Source organism: Condylura cristata, unplaced genomic scaffold, assembly GCF_000260355.1.
Source record: "Condylura cristata isolate star-nosed mole 26May11 unplaced genomic scaffold, ConCri1.0 scaffold00017, whole genome shotgun sequence".
NCBI lineage: Eukaryota > Metazoa > Chordata > Mammalia > Eulipotyphla > Talpidae > Condylura > Condylura cristata.
The window spans coordinates 1,013,358-1,028,979 of record NW_004567118.1 but is presented as its reverse complement, the minus strand read 5'-3'; the positions used below and the strand labels follow the sequence as shown (position 1 = coordinate 1,028,979).

General features: G+C 48.2%; 2 protein-coding genes across 3 annotated transcripts in view; both read right to left on the bottom strand.

The window, feature by feature from the left end:
- The window catches only part of RDM1 (RAD52 motif containing 1), an 8,719-nt gene extending 5,808 nt beyond the window's left edge, over nt 1-2,911 (bottom strand). Inside the window, exons 1-3 of one of the 2 annotated variants that reach the window (XM_004684070.2) lie at nt 2,802-2,911; nt 2,269-2,448; nt 760-882 (exon numbers count right to left, since the gene is read on the bottom strand). In XM_004684070.2, the coding sequence (XP_004684127.2) occupies nt 760-882; nt 2,269-2,448; nt 2,802-2,897 (399 nt within the window). In that variant the 5' untranslated portion in view covers nt 2,898-2,911. Of the gene's footprint in view, nt 1-759; nt 883-2,268; nt 2,777-2,801 lie in introns of those variants that run through there. The other variant, XM_012726121.1, reaches the window with a different exon arrangement.
- A 2,055-nt stretch (nt 2,912-4,966) lies between these two features.
- On the bottom strand, nt 4,967-8,237 carry LYZL6 (lysozyme-like 6). The gene is made up of 4 exons (XM_004684923.2): nt 8,033-8,237; nt 7,027-7,185; nt 6,186-6,264; nt 4,967-5,112 (listed from the first exon to the last, which is right to left on the bottom strand). The coding sequence occupies exons 1-4, from the start codon at nt 8,169-8,171 to the stop codon at nt 5,043-5,045; spliced, it is 447 nt and encodes a 148-aa protein (XP_004684980.1). The 5' UTR covers nt 8,172-8,237; the 3' UTR covers nt 4,967-5,042.
- Nucleotides 8,238-15,622: the final 7,385 nt, after the last annotated feature.

Here is a 15,622-nt window from a genome sequence, read left to right as displayed (position 1 = left end):
TATAAAATTTATAAAATAAATAAAAATTTTAAAAACTATTTGAACACTAGACAACTTCCTTGGGTGATAGTACAGGTAGTTTTCCCAAATATTCATATTATATGTGAATACATGCACATATGTATTATATATAAAATATGAATATATTATATATGTATATAATATGAACATATAAACATATTTATTTATTTACTGAAGTGTATATGGACTGTAGGCCAGAGATGTGGGGGTGGATGGTGGTAAGAGTATTCACCAGAGACAGAGTGGGGAGCAGAATAGGCTGGTTGGGCCCTACCTGGTGGCTAAAGGGGTTAAAACACAGCAGTATGAAGCTATCGGCAGACACTACAAGGGTCTGAGTTAACCCACTTATTTTTTTTTTTAAGATTTATTTATTTATGCATACAAGAACAGGTACAGGCCAGAGGTGCAGAGGGTGAAAGGATTCACCAGAGACATAGTGGGGACAGAAAAGGCAGACTGAAATACACTGCTGAGGGGAGCAGCAGGTGAGATAAGAGAGGTGTGCTGTGCCATGGGAGTCAGCTCCCTGGCCTGGGAATGAACTCAAGCTGTCATGGTGATAGTGTGCTGAGACTTAACCCCTAGGGAGATTTAACCAACAGGGAGGCCCAATGCTCAGAGACCGCATAGAGACTGCTCACATTTCCTCCCCACAACTGAATTCTAGTCTATTCTAAAGTCTAACATTTCAACGTTGAAAGGAGTCTGGTTAGCCAAAGAAAATCTATAGCTTACCTTGATGATCCTTTTTGACCATCCATTGAAACCAAAGTAGTAATTTGCCAATTCTTGGCATTGGGAGCTGTTTAAGGGACGGGTCTGATGATGAAATGCCTTATGTCTGGTGCTGAGAAGAACCTAAAGAGATAAGAGACAGACCTAGAAATATCACCACCTGTTAGAGATTTATCAGTACCAGTTTCACAGAGTGTTTGAGAAGATAAAATAGGATAAACATTTTAAGCACAGTAAGCCCTAACTAAATGTTATTTTCAAGTCACAGTACTATTCTGCATCATTTCCAGGGTATCTGATAACTTGGAACATTTCCCTGACCTTTTATGGTGAAAGTGATGATGAAGTCAACTAAGGAAGCCCTGGAGAAACAAATTATAAGGTGTAGGTAAGCACAGGATATAAATTATTAAGATTGTTTCATTCAGTAGCTCCTGTGTAAGACTATGGCTTAAAGAGCAGCTAAAAAGAATCCGCCGTAAGGTAAGACCTTCCTCTGCGCCATCCTCTCCCCTAGTTATTAATATGCATGTCTAAATCTTATAAGCAACCAAAATAATTCATGTTATCTGTATTGCCAAGGCTCTTTGAGAATACAAATATTTCCAATGTTACTTATCTAGGTAACTTACACATTACAGTGGATTTCTTACATCATACACTCTTTAAATGTCTATTTCACTTTTAAACTGTGTAGTATATATATTCCTAAAATTGAAATAAAAGCCAAAGTAACAATAAATCTTTATTCATTTATTTGTGTAGTTTTATCAAATACTAGTTTATAAGCTTTTTAAGTGCTGAACGGAATCATCTGCAATGCATTGATTTCTGGAAACAGAAAAAGAGTTCTGAAAAAGCTATTTGAGAAAAATGATGATGATGACAATGATGATGACAAGGACAATGAAGCATCCTTTACATTACAATTGAAAAAAATGTCAACTCAGGCATTTTAAATTTACATAAAAATAAGCAAAATTTCTGTGCAGAGATCTTGGATTAAAGAACAGAACAGCATGACATGAGGTTTAACATCACTAAGTTGGATTTGAGTTCTAGCTTCTATAGTTTCATGATTTTTTTTTTCATAGAATGATTGGGGTACAGGAAAGGGCCATCAGAGGATTCACCAGAGACAGAATGGGGAACAGAACAGGCAGATGTACTGAAATACACTGCTGAGGGAGCAGTAGGCGGGACAGGAGAGGTCTGCTGCGCCATGTGGGTCACCTCCCTGGCCCCGATCGAACTCAGGCCAAAGCCAAGATAGTCCTGCCACTTGACCCCAAGCCACCAGGGAGGCCCCTTATTCATGAAACTTAAGAACATCATTTAAATCATCCTGAGTTCTTCCTCCAATAAGCCTAGAGAACAGAAGGTGGAAGCTGGATTGCTCCTGAAAACACCTGCTTTCTGTAAGCCAGGGAACGGTCCACAAACTAGCCTACTAGTGGGGAGTCCCGCACCTCACTCGCATGGAGCTAAGAACCCCTCATTTGGACCCACCTTCACTGGCGAGGTCTGAAAAAGCGGCTTCTGGTCGCATGCCTTTTGGGCTCTGCGGGCATCCCTCGCTGAATAAAACTTGACGATGGCATAGAAACCAGGGCAGGCCACCGCAGCGTTTGGGAAGACTCGGACTGAGTACAGAAGGCCAAACTGGGAGAAGACTGTGGACAGAGAATGCTGTGGGGTGACCCACATGAATTAAGTGCCGACATTTCATGCCTGGGACACAAAATTTCCCCTTCCCCTACATTCTCCAAGCCTTCTCCGCAAGCAACCGTAGGGAGGACGCGGAACACTTGTCGTTTCGTGGAGGTTTCGCCTGAAATCCTACAATTCGAGAAGCATCACAAAGCAACGTGTGCTGAGAGTTTAAAGTTACCAGCTGCTGACTCCGGCGGTCCGGGCCAGAACTAAGATTCCTCCGAGCGGGGCTGCAAGGCGGGTGGCGAGAGCTGAGCGGGGCTCCCTGACCCCCAGGCCCGGGCCGGGGCGGCTTTCTCCATCCCTCCCGCCCCCTTGGTCCAGCTCACATGCAAAGCCTCGGCCGAGGGTCCGGCGCTCAGCTCCCACACCAGTAAGGTTTTGTCACTCTCTGTGGGGACCTCAAAGGGGACCACCTCCGCCATTCCACCGTCCTGGCGCGCGGTGACGGCTTCGGCGCCACTACGCCTGCGCAAAGCACGACCGCGCTTTTTTTAAACGGGCGCGCGCGTGGGGCGGGGCCATCTCGTCGGAGGCGGGGCGAGGGCCGCACTCGGCCCGCCCCTTCCGCCCCGCCCACTCCGGGTGGCTGCCTGAGCTCGTCTTCCTTCTTCAGCACCACCTGCCTCTGCGCAGTTCCGTGCGCACGTTTGAGTCCGAACTGGTTCCGCTGAAGGGACCGGCCAGGTTATAGCAGCCGGTTCGGAAGTCACTCCCGGAAACCAGAGCATCGGGTGGTTAGCACAGCCCTCTCGACTTTGAAGTAATGAACCTGCCGGCTGTGCGTGGGAAATGGTCACGAAAGATGCAGTCATTTGACTCAGTGTTTGCAAGGGTTTTAAATATGCAAATCAAGCTACAACTCAAGTCATTAACTGTCTGAGATCTTAAAAAAACAACTTCTGGGCCCTCCCTGGTGGTGCAGCGGGTTAAAGCACAGCCCTGAGAATCTAAAGCCGCTTCCGCATGAGTTCGATTCCCGCCTGCCCCGGAGGAGACCACATGGCGTGGCAGACCTCTCCTGACCCGCCCGCTGCTCCCCTCAGCAGTGTGCTTCATCGATCTGCCTGTTCTGCTCCCCACTCTGTCTCTGGTGAAGCCTCTCACCGCCCCTGAGCCTCTGGCCTGTATCCCAGTTCTGTATGCACAAATAAATAAATCTTTAAAAACAAACAAACAAACAAACAAACAAAAAACAACTTCTGGGCCCTTCCTGGCGGCTACCTCAGCCTGAGTTTGATCCCTGGCCAGGGAGCTGACCCACATGGCGCGGCGGCAGGTCTCTCCTGTCTCACCCACTGCTCGCCTCAGCAGTGGACTTCATCAATCTGTCTTTCTGCTCCCCGCTGTCTCTGGTGAATCCTCTCACACCCTACACCTCTGGCCTGTACCCCAGTTCTGTGTGCATAAATAAATCTTAAAAAAAAAACTCCTTTATTTTCCTACCTACTTGGAATGAATTGTGTACGTGTGTTTGTAGGGGTGGCATGATGTGGGATGATGAGGGAGGCTGAGAAGGAAAAATAAATTCGAAGGAATCATAGTCCAAGTGGTCACCAACATCAGAGCTGACGGTGCCTGAGAATGGAGGTTCTAGGGAATCTGATAGTTGTTTGGCGGAGTAACTTACTGAGGTGGAAAATTAGGTCCTAAAGATTCCTTAGGGGGAAAAAAAGATTTATTTATGCATAAAAAGAACTGGGGTTAGGCCAGAGGCACCGGGGCTGAGAGGATTCACCAGAGACAGTGGGAGCAACACAGGTGGATCCACTGAGATACACTGCTGAGGGGAGCAGTGGGGAGACAGGACAGGTCTGCTGCGCCCTGTGGCTCAGCTCTGGGGCTGTGGGCTCAAGTTACGCTGAAGGGCTGCAGCCAGCTTGCAGTGCTGTGCTTTAACCCTCTGCACCACCAGGGAGGCCTATTATCTAGAATTAGCCCATTCTCCCAAGCACCCCAAATCACTGGCACTTGATGTTTCTTCTCCGCCCCATGGCTACTTACCCCACCTTAATGCTGACCCTGAGCTTCACCTATTACCTACTTCTGAGTTTTCTTTTTACTTCAAAAAATGGTATTTTAGAGGAATTACTCAGATCCTGATAGTGCTTCCAACCAATAATAGTAGATTTTATCACTTGTCCCATCTCCATTGCCATTATGCCTATATTTCTCTGCTTCATCTACAGCACAAACACCCTAAGAACAATAGCTAGTTCTTTTTTCTTATTCCAGTAATTAGCATGCTGTACTCGATTAAACACTCAATTGTACATGAAACCAGTCACGAGTAAGTTAACACTTCTTTGCACAAGGAACATTTTAATAGCTCCAAAAACATAGAAACATCTTCACTGTGGTCCTCTTGGTTTGCAAATGTCAGGAACGAGGGACCTGGGCCTGCATGGAAACAAGAAGGCAGGCCTAGAAAACCACTTATTCCTGGGGCTTCCGGCGTTTGCTTTGTAAATGGGGAGGGAACGACATGGAGTGGAGGCAAGAGGAAGAAACGAAGATGTCCAGGCGAGGAGAGGCGTTCTGGAAGGACCCACAGTGGGCCTGCTCAGGTCTCATTCCAGGTGGCACCCTGTCAACCAGTAGGAAAGTGGGTGGCCTGCGCAGTGCAGCCTCCATCTGACCCTGAGGAGAGAAAGATCGGTTCTTGCTTTCCATGCAGTAGCGGCTTCTCCACAGCACGATGGACTCTTCAAGAACCTCCCCTGCAGGGCAGCCTGAGCCCCTCCACCAGAGCGCTCTGGTGTGCCTCTGACCTGTCTGGTCCTTTACATCCCCTTCATCCGGGCATTTGCCCTCCCCCGCATTTAGGTGCCTTCACATTTGCAAATCTTCATCTTCCTCTGAAGGGAGCACCTGCTATGTTGTTACAAGGCTGAGAGCTGGTGGGAAGAAATCCCAGGTGCAAGCTCAACTCTCCTGCAGAAAGGGCCCTTCCTAGTGGTGACTGTGTCCCTGCTCTGCAGGGTGTTTGCTCGGCAACTTCCATTGCCACAGTAACAAGGAGAAGCAACGTTTGCATTCTTTATATATTCTGCTTGGAGCTCAGGAAAGTGACGTAACCATCCTGATGTCCACCACCGCCACTTTGGGAGTGCCTGGCCAGTCAATAAGACACACACTTATTACAGAAAATGTTGCTGTCAGTTATCCTCGCATGATGTCACTGTCCCTGTACTGACAGCTGATGAAATAAGGAGGGCCCCAGGGTCTAAGCTGAACCCTCAGATTTCTACTCCAGGTACTTGAATTGGTTGCTTCAAACACTAGCCTGTCAACTTGGGGTTGTTGTAGTCTGTCTTGTTGACTGGGGAGTCCAGAAAACTGGCTTGCACAGGGTGCAAGGAAGCCTATCCCCCAGAGAGGCAGAAATTTGGTGGGAAGCTTACTGATATTTTTCAGCCCTGTTTTCATTCTCTCCCAGAGACCCCCTAAGCTGCCTGCGTGGGTTCAGCAAGGTGCCTGGTCGTCTCAGAATGCATCCACCTTAGCTAGTTGAAGTTCTGTTACACAGCTGAGTGAATTTCATGTATCATATGAGAGAAAGAACCAGGCCCCAGGTCTTCGGAGCCTGAGTTCTAAGCCTCTCCCGGTCCTTCGCTTTTCTAGACTTTGCAAAGTAGTCCTTGCCTGTGACCCCTTTCTCTGACACTGCATCCTGCTGGGGGTCCCCTAAAGTAGCCCTCCAGGGTCCTCACCAGTTCCTCATCCCGCCTGCTTTAGACACAATCTTTTTTGCACAGCTGATGGATGAGAGAAGACTGGGGCTCAGCAGGTCTGAAAGGCAGAAAGAGAAGACCAGTGAGAGCATGCAGGGCAGCCCCCCCAAATGGGCAGCTGCAGCGCTCCCTGCACTGGCTCGCCCTGCCCAGAGCTGAGCACTTCTAGATTTGGCAAGGCCTCTCTCCCAGAGGCCCTGTAGACGCTGGAGGCTGGGGGTGAGGGTGAGGGGCGCAGAACTACTCTGGACCTGTTTGTATCATAGTGGGTACTTGCTCACTTGGGGTTTCTGGGGAAAGGAAATGTCAAAACGGCAGCAGAGAGACTAAGGTAAGGCCCAGCCTACGGAGGGTCCTCAGTGAGGAGCCCCGGGACACTGGCCAGAGCCCTGGAGCACCCTGTACTCACTCCCAGGCGGGAAATTTGCTCTTGGCCTCTGGTCAGTCCCTTAGCCAAAGACAGAACATCTCAGTGGGTAGAGCTGAGCCTTTGGGGTCTTGGTGTGGCGTGCAGCACTCTTTGTATGTGCCTCAGTTTACTCCTCTGTAAAGTGGGGATTGCACTAGTTTCTACTGTGGGGAGCTGAATGGCGTGAGCTCTGTATGTCACGGGCTGGGCACACAGTTCGCGCTGAATCAATGTCAGCTGTTGCCCGGCCTTGCTCGTGCCGGGCGGGCAGAGCCTTGCTGGACCCTGCGCCCTGCAGGGGGGCCACTCATCAGGCCTTCTGCTCAGGAAGGGGAGTCCCTGGTGCTTTCCCATCCTGTGAGTGGAGCCTGGTCCTCTCTCACCTCTCCCACCCGGGGGCCCTGGCCAGACCTTGACAGTCCATGTGACAAATGTTTTCCGAGTGACTCCGGAAGTCATTGCACCAGTAGTGGCTGTTGATCTGGAAGATGCCATAGTCAAAGCTGCCGTCAGCATTTTCATTTACCTTTGATGCGTTGAAGTTGCTTTCCACAGAAGCCAGGCAGAGCCCTGAGGATGAGGGGTGAGGGAGAGGGTTTTTAGAGGCCATGCTGGGGGAGAAGAGAGATGGAGGGGAAGGGAAATGAGGAGTCAGAAGAAGGGAAGCAGGCCTCAGAGGTCTGCTGGGGCTAGAAGTCCCTGTCAGCGTCTCTCATTCTTCCACCCACCTGTCCATCCACACTCTGTACATCTAATAACCACCTAAGGTGTGCCAGGAACTGTGCAAAGCCCAGTGAGAGACTTTTACAGGTGAGGGTCAAATACGGGTGCTGGCTTCAAGGGGCCTGTGTCTGAGAATGACTATAGGTACCAAAATAAACCACAAAACAAGGTGAAGGGAGCAGGTGGGAGACAGGTATGTGCAAATTCTGGCCAAAAGACGGACTCACTGCCATGGAGTAGATGAAGTATTTGTACTGGATGTTCCCTGCTGCCCAGAGCGTTCTTCTCCCAGGCATTTGGGTAACCAAATGTTTATTCAACACTATTCAATGTCACCTCCTCAGGGAGGCCCTCCTTGACTTCCCCTGACTGCCCATCATCCCCCGCCTTATTTTTCTGTACACCATTTATCACTCGCAGGAAGTATTTCATCTGTTTATGTGTTCATGGCCACTTCTTCTCCTGGGACGTGACTATTATGAGGGAGGGGGCTCTGTTGATAATCCCAGCACCTCAATAGTTCCTGGTACCAATAAGTGCTCTTAGTAACTGCTGCATGCATACAGGAAGCTGAGAATGGCCTGTTCACAACAGATGCTTCTTGAACTTGGCTTTGAAAGCGGAATTCAAGAAACAGAAAGACTGTCACATAGGGCTTGACCAGGAGGGAAGGTGGAGTGGGGGTGACACTCACAGTCGTTCAGGGTGTAGCCCTCAAGTCCTTCTACCTCCTCCTCATGCAGCACCTTGGCCAGGAAACAGCGCTTGATGAGCATGGCCTGGTTTGTGGCCGCGAGGCAGCTGACCAAGCAGAGGAGCAGCCCACTCGACATCCTTTGTGGAGAGAAGGTGCAGTTGACCCTGTGGTTATCGGGGTGTCTTCCTGGTCTTCCCTGAGAGTCAGAGGAGTCTGGAGAGAGCAGCAAAATATCCTCACTCACGGCTCCCCACCTAGCTGCCGCCCACATCTTTCCCTTCATGCGTAATTTTATCATTACTTGCTTATTTTCTTAAAATTTACAAGAGAAGAGAACAGTATCGGGAGACTGACTCTACATACCCATTGCCCAGCTTCAAATTAAAACCCAAGGCTGATCTTACTTTGCAGGTTTCCTCTTATCTACACACGGTCTTGTTGCGGTACCCAGCTATGGGCAGTATTTGGGTACAGGGGTGGGGTGTGAGGATGAAAAAGTAGATTAATGGGAACACCCCTGTGTGTGTACACATTCCCCCTTAAATTAAGGGGGTGTTCCTGAATGCAAAGGCCTGGGCTCCCCCACTTTCTACTCAGCCCAAACAGCTGCCTGATGGCGTGGTTGGTGCTGTCTCCTAGGCTGAGCCATAGAGCCTGAGCCCCCCTCTCCAACTCTGGAGTTGCCAGATGTAGCAACTGAAATTAAGGGATCTCCAATATGTCACAATGTCAGAAAAGCAACAAATAATTTTTTAGTCTAAGTGTGTCTCCTCCAGCCATCTCCCCCTGCTCACTAGGTAGCTTCCTTCCCACACAGGCATTGCTGGGGGAGAAGCAGGAAGCTCCATCTCTTCCTGTGATGTGCCTCTTAGGGCTCCTTTAGTGTAGACAGGGGTTCTGGCAGGTGCATGCCCAGCCCCACCTGGAGCTTACCTTTCTCCTGCCCCTCTCTGACTTCAGGTCCCAGCCAGTCCAGGGCTTTATGCCCTTTGCAGCAGGAGCAGCCGCTTCCTCATAAACTCTATACTCTGTCCCTGCCCTGTTCACAGCTCCTCATGTTCTATAGAAGGTGGGTATGCCACTCCTGCCTTCTGGAACCCCGTTCTGTGACATCACCACCTCCTGGGAAAAGCTCTCTCTTAACCATGTGAATTGGCTCAGCCTTGAGGCTTATCCAAGCTCAGCTCTGGGCAGAAGAGAGTGAACGGCGGGGAAGGAAAGGGAGGATGGTGTCAAGCGCCAGGGGGTGGGGCGGGAAGGGCTCTGCTGTCCTGTCCGCCTTCCTTCCTTCCTTTCTGGACATAGTGTGGCTTTATTGGGGTTGCACGTCACAAGGTTCTACCCCTGCAGGTGACGGGGTGTGCCAGCACCCAACCTGCATATTTTGAATTAAAACCAAGTGAAGCAGCTCAGCTTCTCACAAGAAGCCTGGACCAAAGGGCGACCCATTTAGAATCATGTGGGCATGGGGGGGCCCGCAGAGTGCAGACAGGAGTCCAGATCCAAAGCCCACGCTTCCAGAGACCTAACCACACCCTTGTCCTTAACACTGTCCTGGGATTCAACGCTGTCCCTTTCTGAGTAGACAGATTTGAGCTGAGTTTTGGAGACAGGAGACCTGTCTGTCAGAGTGGGTGAAAACCTGTGAACCAGTGTGACCTGCTGAATTACCGGGTCAAAATAAAATCTGGAATAAAGGCTTATAAAATAATAAAAATGGCAAATCCCTATCAAGATTCTGAAATTTAACCCAAGCTGTATTTAGAGGTAAATTCATAGCCTTATTGTTTTCATGCAAATAAATGAAAAAACAAATGAACTGAGCATTCAGTTAGGAAAAGAGAACAGACACATTTCTAAGGAAAACAAGAAGAAACAAAGTATAAGAATGATATGCATGTTCTACTCAGTGGGCTGGAGCTAAGAAACAGACTAGAGAACCTGAATATTATAGGACTCCCCATTTGCCATGGGCCTCAGATCCTACTCCATAGCACCAGGGCTGGATAACGGAATTCTTCAAAGTTTTTGGAATGAGTTTCTTGCCCCAGGACAGGCCACTTTAAAGCCAAAGTTTACCACGGACAATAGGAGCCTTTAGTACTAAGTCAGATGGTAGTTGATCCAAAGGTAAGTATAACTGAAGGTCATATTATTAGTGCAAGGTTCTAAAGCCTTTGTTACCTTAAAGGCATTGCTAAACACTTTCTTCCCCAAAATTACACTCCCGGCTGAGCAGGACAGAGCAGGGCCAGTGCTGCCCCCTAGTGTACAGAGTGAGAAAGAAGTCTCTGTCTTCATTTTTGCAAAGTGTCCGTGCAAAGTTTGGATTGTGCTGTGAGGTGTTAGACACGTGAAATACAAATATACCTTGAGAAGCCAAAATGGTCCCTTAGTGAAAGAATCAGGGTAAGTGATAGATTGGCAAGATCCCATGGTGGTCCAGTCCAAAAACACCATTTATGTAACAGAAAGAAACGAGAGGAAACAAGCACTGGGGAGGTTTTGGAGGAAAAGAAACCTCTGTCCGCAGTTGAGGGCATGTGAATTGGTGCAGCTGCTACCAAAAAATAGTATGAAAGTTCCTCAAGAAATTAAAATTAGAACTATCATGTGATCCATTTCACTTTTTTTTTTTTTTAAGATTTATGTATTTATGCATACAGAACTGGGGTACAGGCCAGAGGTGCAGGGAATGAGAGGATTCACCAGAGACAGTAGGGAGCAGAACAGATAGATTGAGGAAGTACACTGCTGAGGGGAGCAGCGGGCGGGTAAGGAGAGGTCTGCCGTGCAGTGTGGGTCACCTCCCTGGCCCGGGATCGAACTCATGCTGCAGCATATGCAGATAGTTTCACAGCTGCGCTTTAACCCTTTGCACCACCAGGGAGGGCCCCCATTAATTTCGCTTCTAGGTATCTATCAGAAGACTATGAAAACTTGAATTGGAAAAGATATATGCACCCTATGCCCACTGCAACACTATCCACAATAGCCAGGACACGGAAACAACCTAAGTAGACCTCTGGGTAAAGAAGCCATGGTGTATCCTGTGGAACACTACTGAGCCATTAAAAAGGTGGGGACTTGCCAGGTGATTTCACTTATATGTAGAATATAAAAAAGTAAAACCAACAAAACAGAACAAAGCCAAACTCTTAGATTCTGACAACAGAGTGGTGGTTACCAGAAGGGGAGGTGTTGGCAGGTGGCGGGGGAGGGGTTCCATTGTTTGGTGGCTGATAATAAGGAGATTTTGGTGTTCATGGTCAAGGTGTGAATCTGTATTCTGGGACTTTTACAGTTTGTTAAACAATGTTGTCTCAATTAAAAATAAGCTAAAATTAAACATGCTACTCTAATGGCCAACTGTGATAAATGATCCACTGAGCTACAATATGCTATACCTTATATATGCCATCTCTTCTCAATCCCAGTTGTAGCCTTCTGCACAGAAATCAAACAAACCTAGGCTCAGGTAATGCTAAGACCAGGTGAAGCCCCTGACGACATCATCATACGCCCAGTGAGCACCTATGTGGAACTTAACCTGTTCGGTTACTTTCCATTGGTTTCTCTTACATATTATTGTTAGGACATTATATTGAGTTAAAACTTGCTATCACTTTGAATGGATAAACAAATTGTGGTCCACTCATATGGAATATTACTCAGCCGCTAAAGAACATGAACTATGGTATGCACAACAATATGGATAGATCTTGAAATAATTAGGCTGATGAAGGTAAAGCCAGACCCCCCCCCAAAAAAAGGAGTACATTTTATTTACAGAAAATGTAAATTCATCTATAACAACTTGTGAATTAGTTGCTTGAGGATGGGGAATTTGTTTGGAAAGGGTGGAAGGAAAGATTACAAAGAGATTAAAAAGGGGTGCAAGGGGGGTGATGGACATGTTCTGTCCCTTGATTGTGAGGATGGTTTATTTCATGGGTGTACACAATCTCAAATATGATCCAATTGAACCCACAAATATGTGTTACTTGTATGTCTGTGACTCAATAAAGCTGCTTAAAATCTTCAAAATTACTATCATCACACAAAATGTATTTTATGAAAAGGGAGCTACAGCATGTCATGGCTGAGAACTCTGACACCAGGTGAATTCCAAAGTGGGGACAATTTCTCCCAAAGGCCAACTCTATGCGATATCGTTCTTGGCCACTAGAGGCCAGTAGTGGCTCACATTGCTTGCAGAGCACTACCGCCAAGAATTCCTCCTTAGGAATTCTAAAAGGGGCATGACTATACCCTGAGGGAGCTAGCCCTAACCTTTGGGCTGCAGTCTCTGACTCAGATTCCAGCCTGTTAGTCTGTCAACACTAACAGACCTCCTGTGTAACCGTGTCTTCAAAGGGGGGGTCCTGTCTCTGGTGGGGCAGCAGCCACAACAGGTGTGGGTCATTCACAGGCTTATTTGGAGTAGACAGAAATGGCGCCAAAGAGTTACAATTCTCAAGAGTTGATTCTCAGGCTCCAAGTACCCTCTGGACTGGTCTTCCATCTTGCCTGAGCCCCACTATTATAAGACAAAGCATGTTTCCATGATCAGAGGTTACAACAACACAGATTTAGCCAATAATTCCAAAGAATGATGCCAGGAAGATAATTTCTGTAAGGGGGTGGGGAAGAAGAGGTTAGGTTGAGGGTGGAGCACCACGGGGTGCTGCAATGGCGCTCTCCCAATAAAAACACTAGCTAGCACTGTTGCTGCGTCTCCCGTGTGGAGGCAGAAGGATAGCAGTGTGCACAGGGACTAATTTCAACTTCACGGCTCTGTTGCAAAGTAACTTGTAGGGAGGTGAAGTCACTCACCCAGAGTCACAGATCTAGCAGGTGGTTGAGCAAAAATTCACATCCAGATCTGACACAGACATGGAGCCTGAGGCCTCGTGGTTGCCTTACTGGAATTGTTTTTCTGCTCCTTGGGGCGGAGCTGTTAACAAACGGGTGTGTTAAAATGGCTGGAGTTGGTAGCAGGTGGTGGGTATTTTGATTTTCCTTCTGGAGAGAAAGCTCCTGATGTTTTAGAGTTCTCAGTACTTGCAGTAGTTCAGAAGGGACCAGTTATTTCTCCTCAGTGACTTGTTGAGCATTTATAGACAAGCGTGAAGTTCTGTGCTGAGTTGAAACTTCCATAACCACGGTGTTTGGAGGGCATGTGGGCAGATGCGGGCAGATGCCAGCAAGGAACTGAAGGGCAGGTGACATACAGCACGCCTGTGGCATTGATCATTTGTACCTCAGGCGCGTGTCAAAGGCTGCAATACCTCCTGAGTGGGTGGCCAGGCCAGGATGCAGGCCCACAAACTCAGAAATTCACGGCCAATGATGGCCAAAGCCTTCTGCTGAGCAGGTAACTCGTGCCTGAGGTCCATGGGTGAGCAGAATCTTCCAGTAGTTTCTGTTTTGAATATCCTTTCCTTGGGGTCTGAGCAGTCCCACCTGGCATCATGAAGCTGGATTCTCTGGGAGGCACTCAGGGGTGGTGCCCTTCTGTGGTGCCCTGCCGAGCTGAGGCCATACTTATACTTAAGTATAAGTCCAGGCACATCCAGGGCCTGCATGTGTGACAGCTACTTCTTGGAAAAGTGAGTGGTTCTAGGGAGATGGAAAGCCTGTCTTGGCACAGACGGGCCCATTCTGGGGACAGTCCATAAGGTCGTGCAGATTAGCCAGTCAACAGATTGTGTAGGCCAGTGTCTGTCTAAGAAGCACGTGACTCCAGGGCATCAGCGATTCCAAGCCACAGCCAGTGAGTGGCAGCTGCCGCCATCATGGCTGCAACAACTTCAGGCACCGCAGCTGTGGGTGGGCTTGGGCCGCAGGTGCCAACTCTGAGAGCTGCTATGAAGTGACCTTCGTTGAGCATCTCTGTTGTGCTAGACATTGTGCCGTCACGCCCGTGACCTTGTGAGGTAGCGCGCTCATCACGCCTCCACTGAACACCGGAGGAGCCGGAGGCCTGGAGGCTGGGACGCCTCTCTGACCCCCAGAGCTGGTCTCCAACAAGGCTGGGACTCGCTTCTGCTGGGTGCCCCGCTGGCACCCCAGGGTATGACTGGGGGAGCATTTGATTAAATGCTCCTGCCTGTATTTTTTCCCCAAGTTGAAAACAAAGGACTTCTAAAAGCTGACTCCTTTATCTTTCTTTGTACTTTTTTTTTTGTAGAACACATGGAAAATACCAATACTCAAAATGACAAAAAATTAAATCTCCCACAGTCCATCCAACAGAGGTGACCCCTGTCGATGTTTCTTGACATCTATTGTTCTCAGATGTGAGTCTGGTGGCAATTTACCAAATTTATCCAAGAGGAACATAGCACCTTGCTGTTAGATAATCTACTTTTCTTCACTTGACAATAGACAGTGTCATATTTCTGTGTCATGGAGTAGCCTTCTACAACAGTAATTCTGCATTAGAACACTCCACGCAGGGCAACAACCATCATTGATGTTATATTGAATTTGTCTGGTATGGGTTCGGGCTCTGGGAGTTTAGAGACTCCCTAGGTGGGCCCTCCCTGGTGGCGCAGGGGGTTAAGGCACAGCATTAAGAAGCCAAAGCCACTTCAGCATGAGTTCGATCCCCACCCTGAAGGTGACCCACAGGGCACAGCAGACCTCTCCTGACCCGCCTGCTGCTCCCCTCAGCAGTGTACTTCATCGATCTGCCTGTTCTGTTCCCCACTCTGTCTCTGGTGAATCCTCTCACCGCCCCTGCACCTCTGGCCTGTACCCCAGTTCTGTATGCAGAAATAGATAAATCTTAAAAGACTCCCTAGCTGGTTCCAAGCTTAAGAGGCTCTGTGTGACTATCATTTTTCAGCAGTGGCCTTGCATCTGATTCGCTGAAGGAACACACTATAATTTGATTAATTCCCTTTTCTTGGACATTTAGATTGGGTCCAATTTTTCATCATTCTAAATCTTTTCTCTGAAGAACAAGATAACGTGGACTCTGGCAGTTGCAGATCATAAGGGCTCAGCCGCAACTATCTAGTTCTGCCACTGCAGCATGAAAGCTCTCACAGGCGATGCACCGGCGGATGCACAGCTCTGTGTTCCAGTAAAACTCCACAACCAGGTGTGGCCACCGTTCGCCCACGGGCTGAGCAGTGATTTGCAAGCAGCGCTTTGGTGAGGCTCCTTGAAGCTCGAGTTTCTGGTTTGAAACGATCATTTTCTCGGGACAGTGATTTTATATAGTTTATCTGTAGAAGGAAGAAATCTAAAGCTCATACAAACAACAGGTTAGAGGGACATTTTAGTCCAATGTATTTTATAAATGCAAATGAGTATTTCATTGTTAGAAACTCAGGGATGTAGATGCTGGATGCAGTTTGTTTGCTTGTTTTTTTTTTTGTTTTTTTTTTTTAAAGATTTATTTATTTGTACATACAGAACTGGGGCACAGGCCAGAGGCTCAGGGGCGGCGAGAGGGTTCACCAGAGACAGAGTGGGGAATAGAACAGGCAGATCGACGAAGTACACTGCTGAGGGGAGCAGCGGGCGGGTCAGGAGAGGTCTGCCGCGCCATGTGGTCACCTCCGGGGCAGGCGG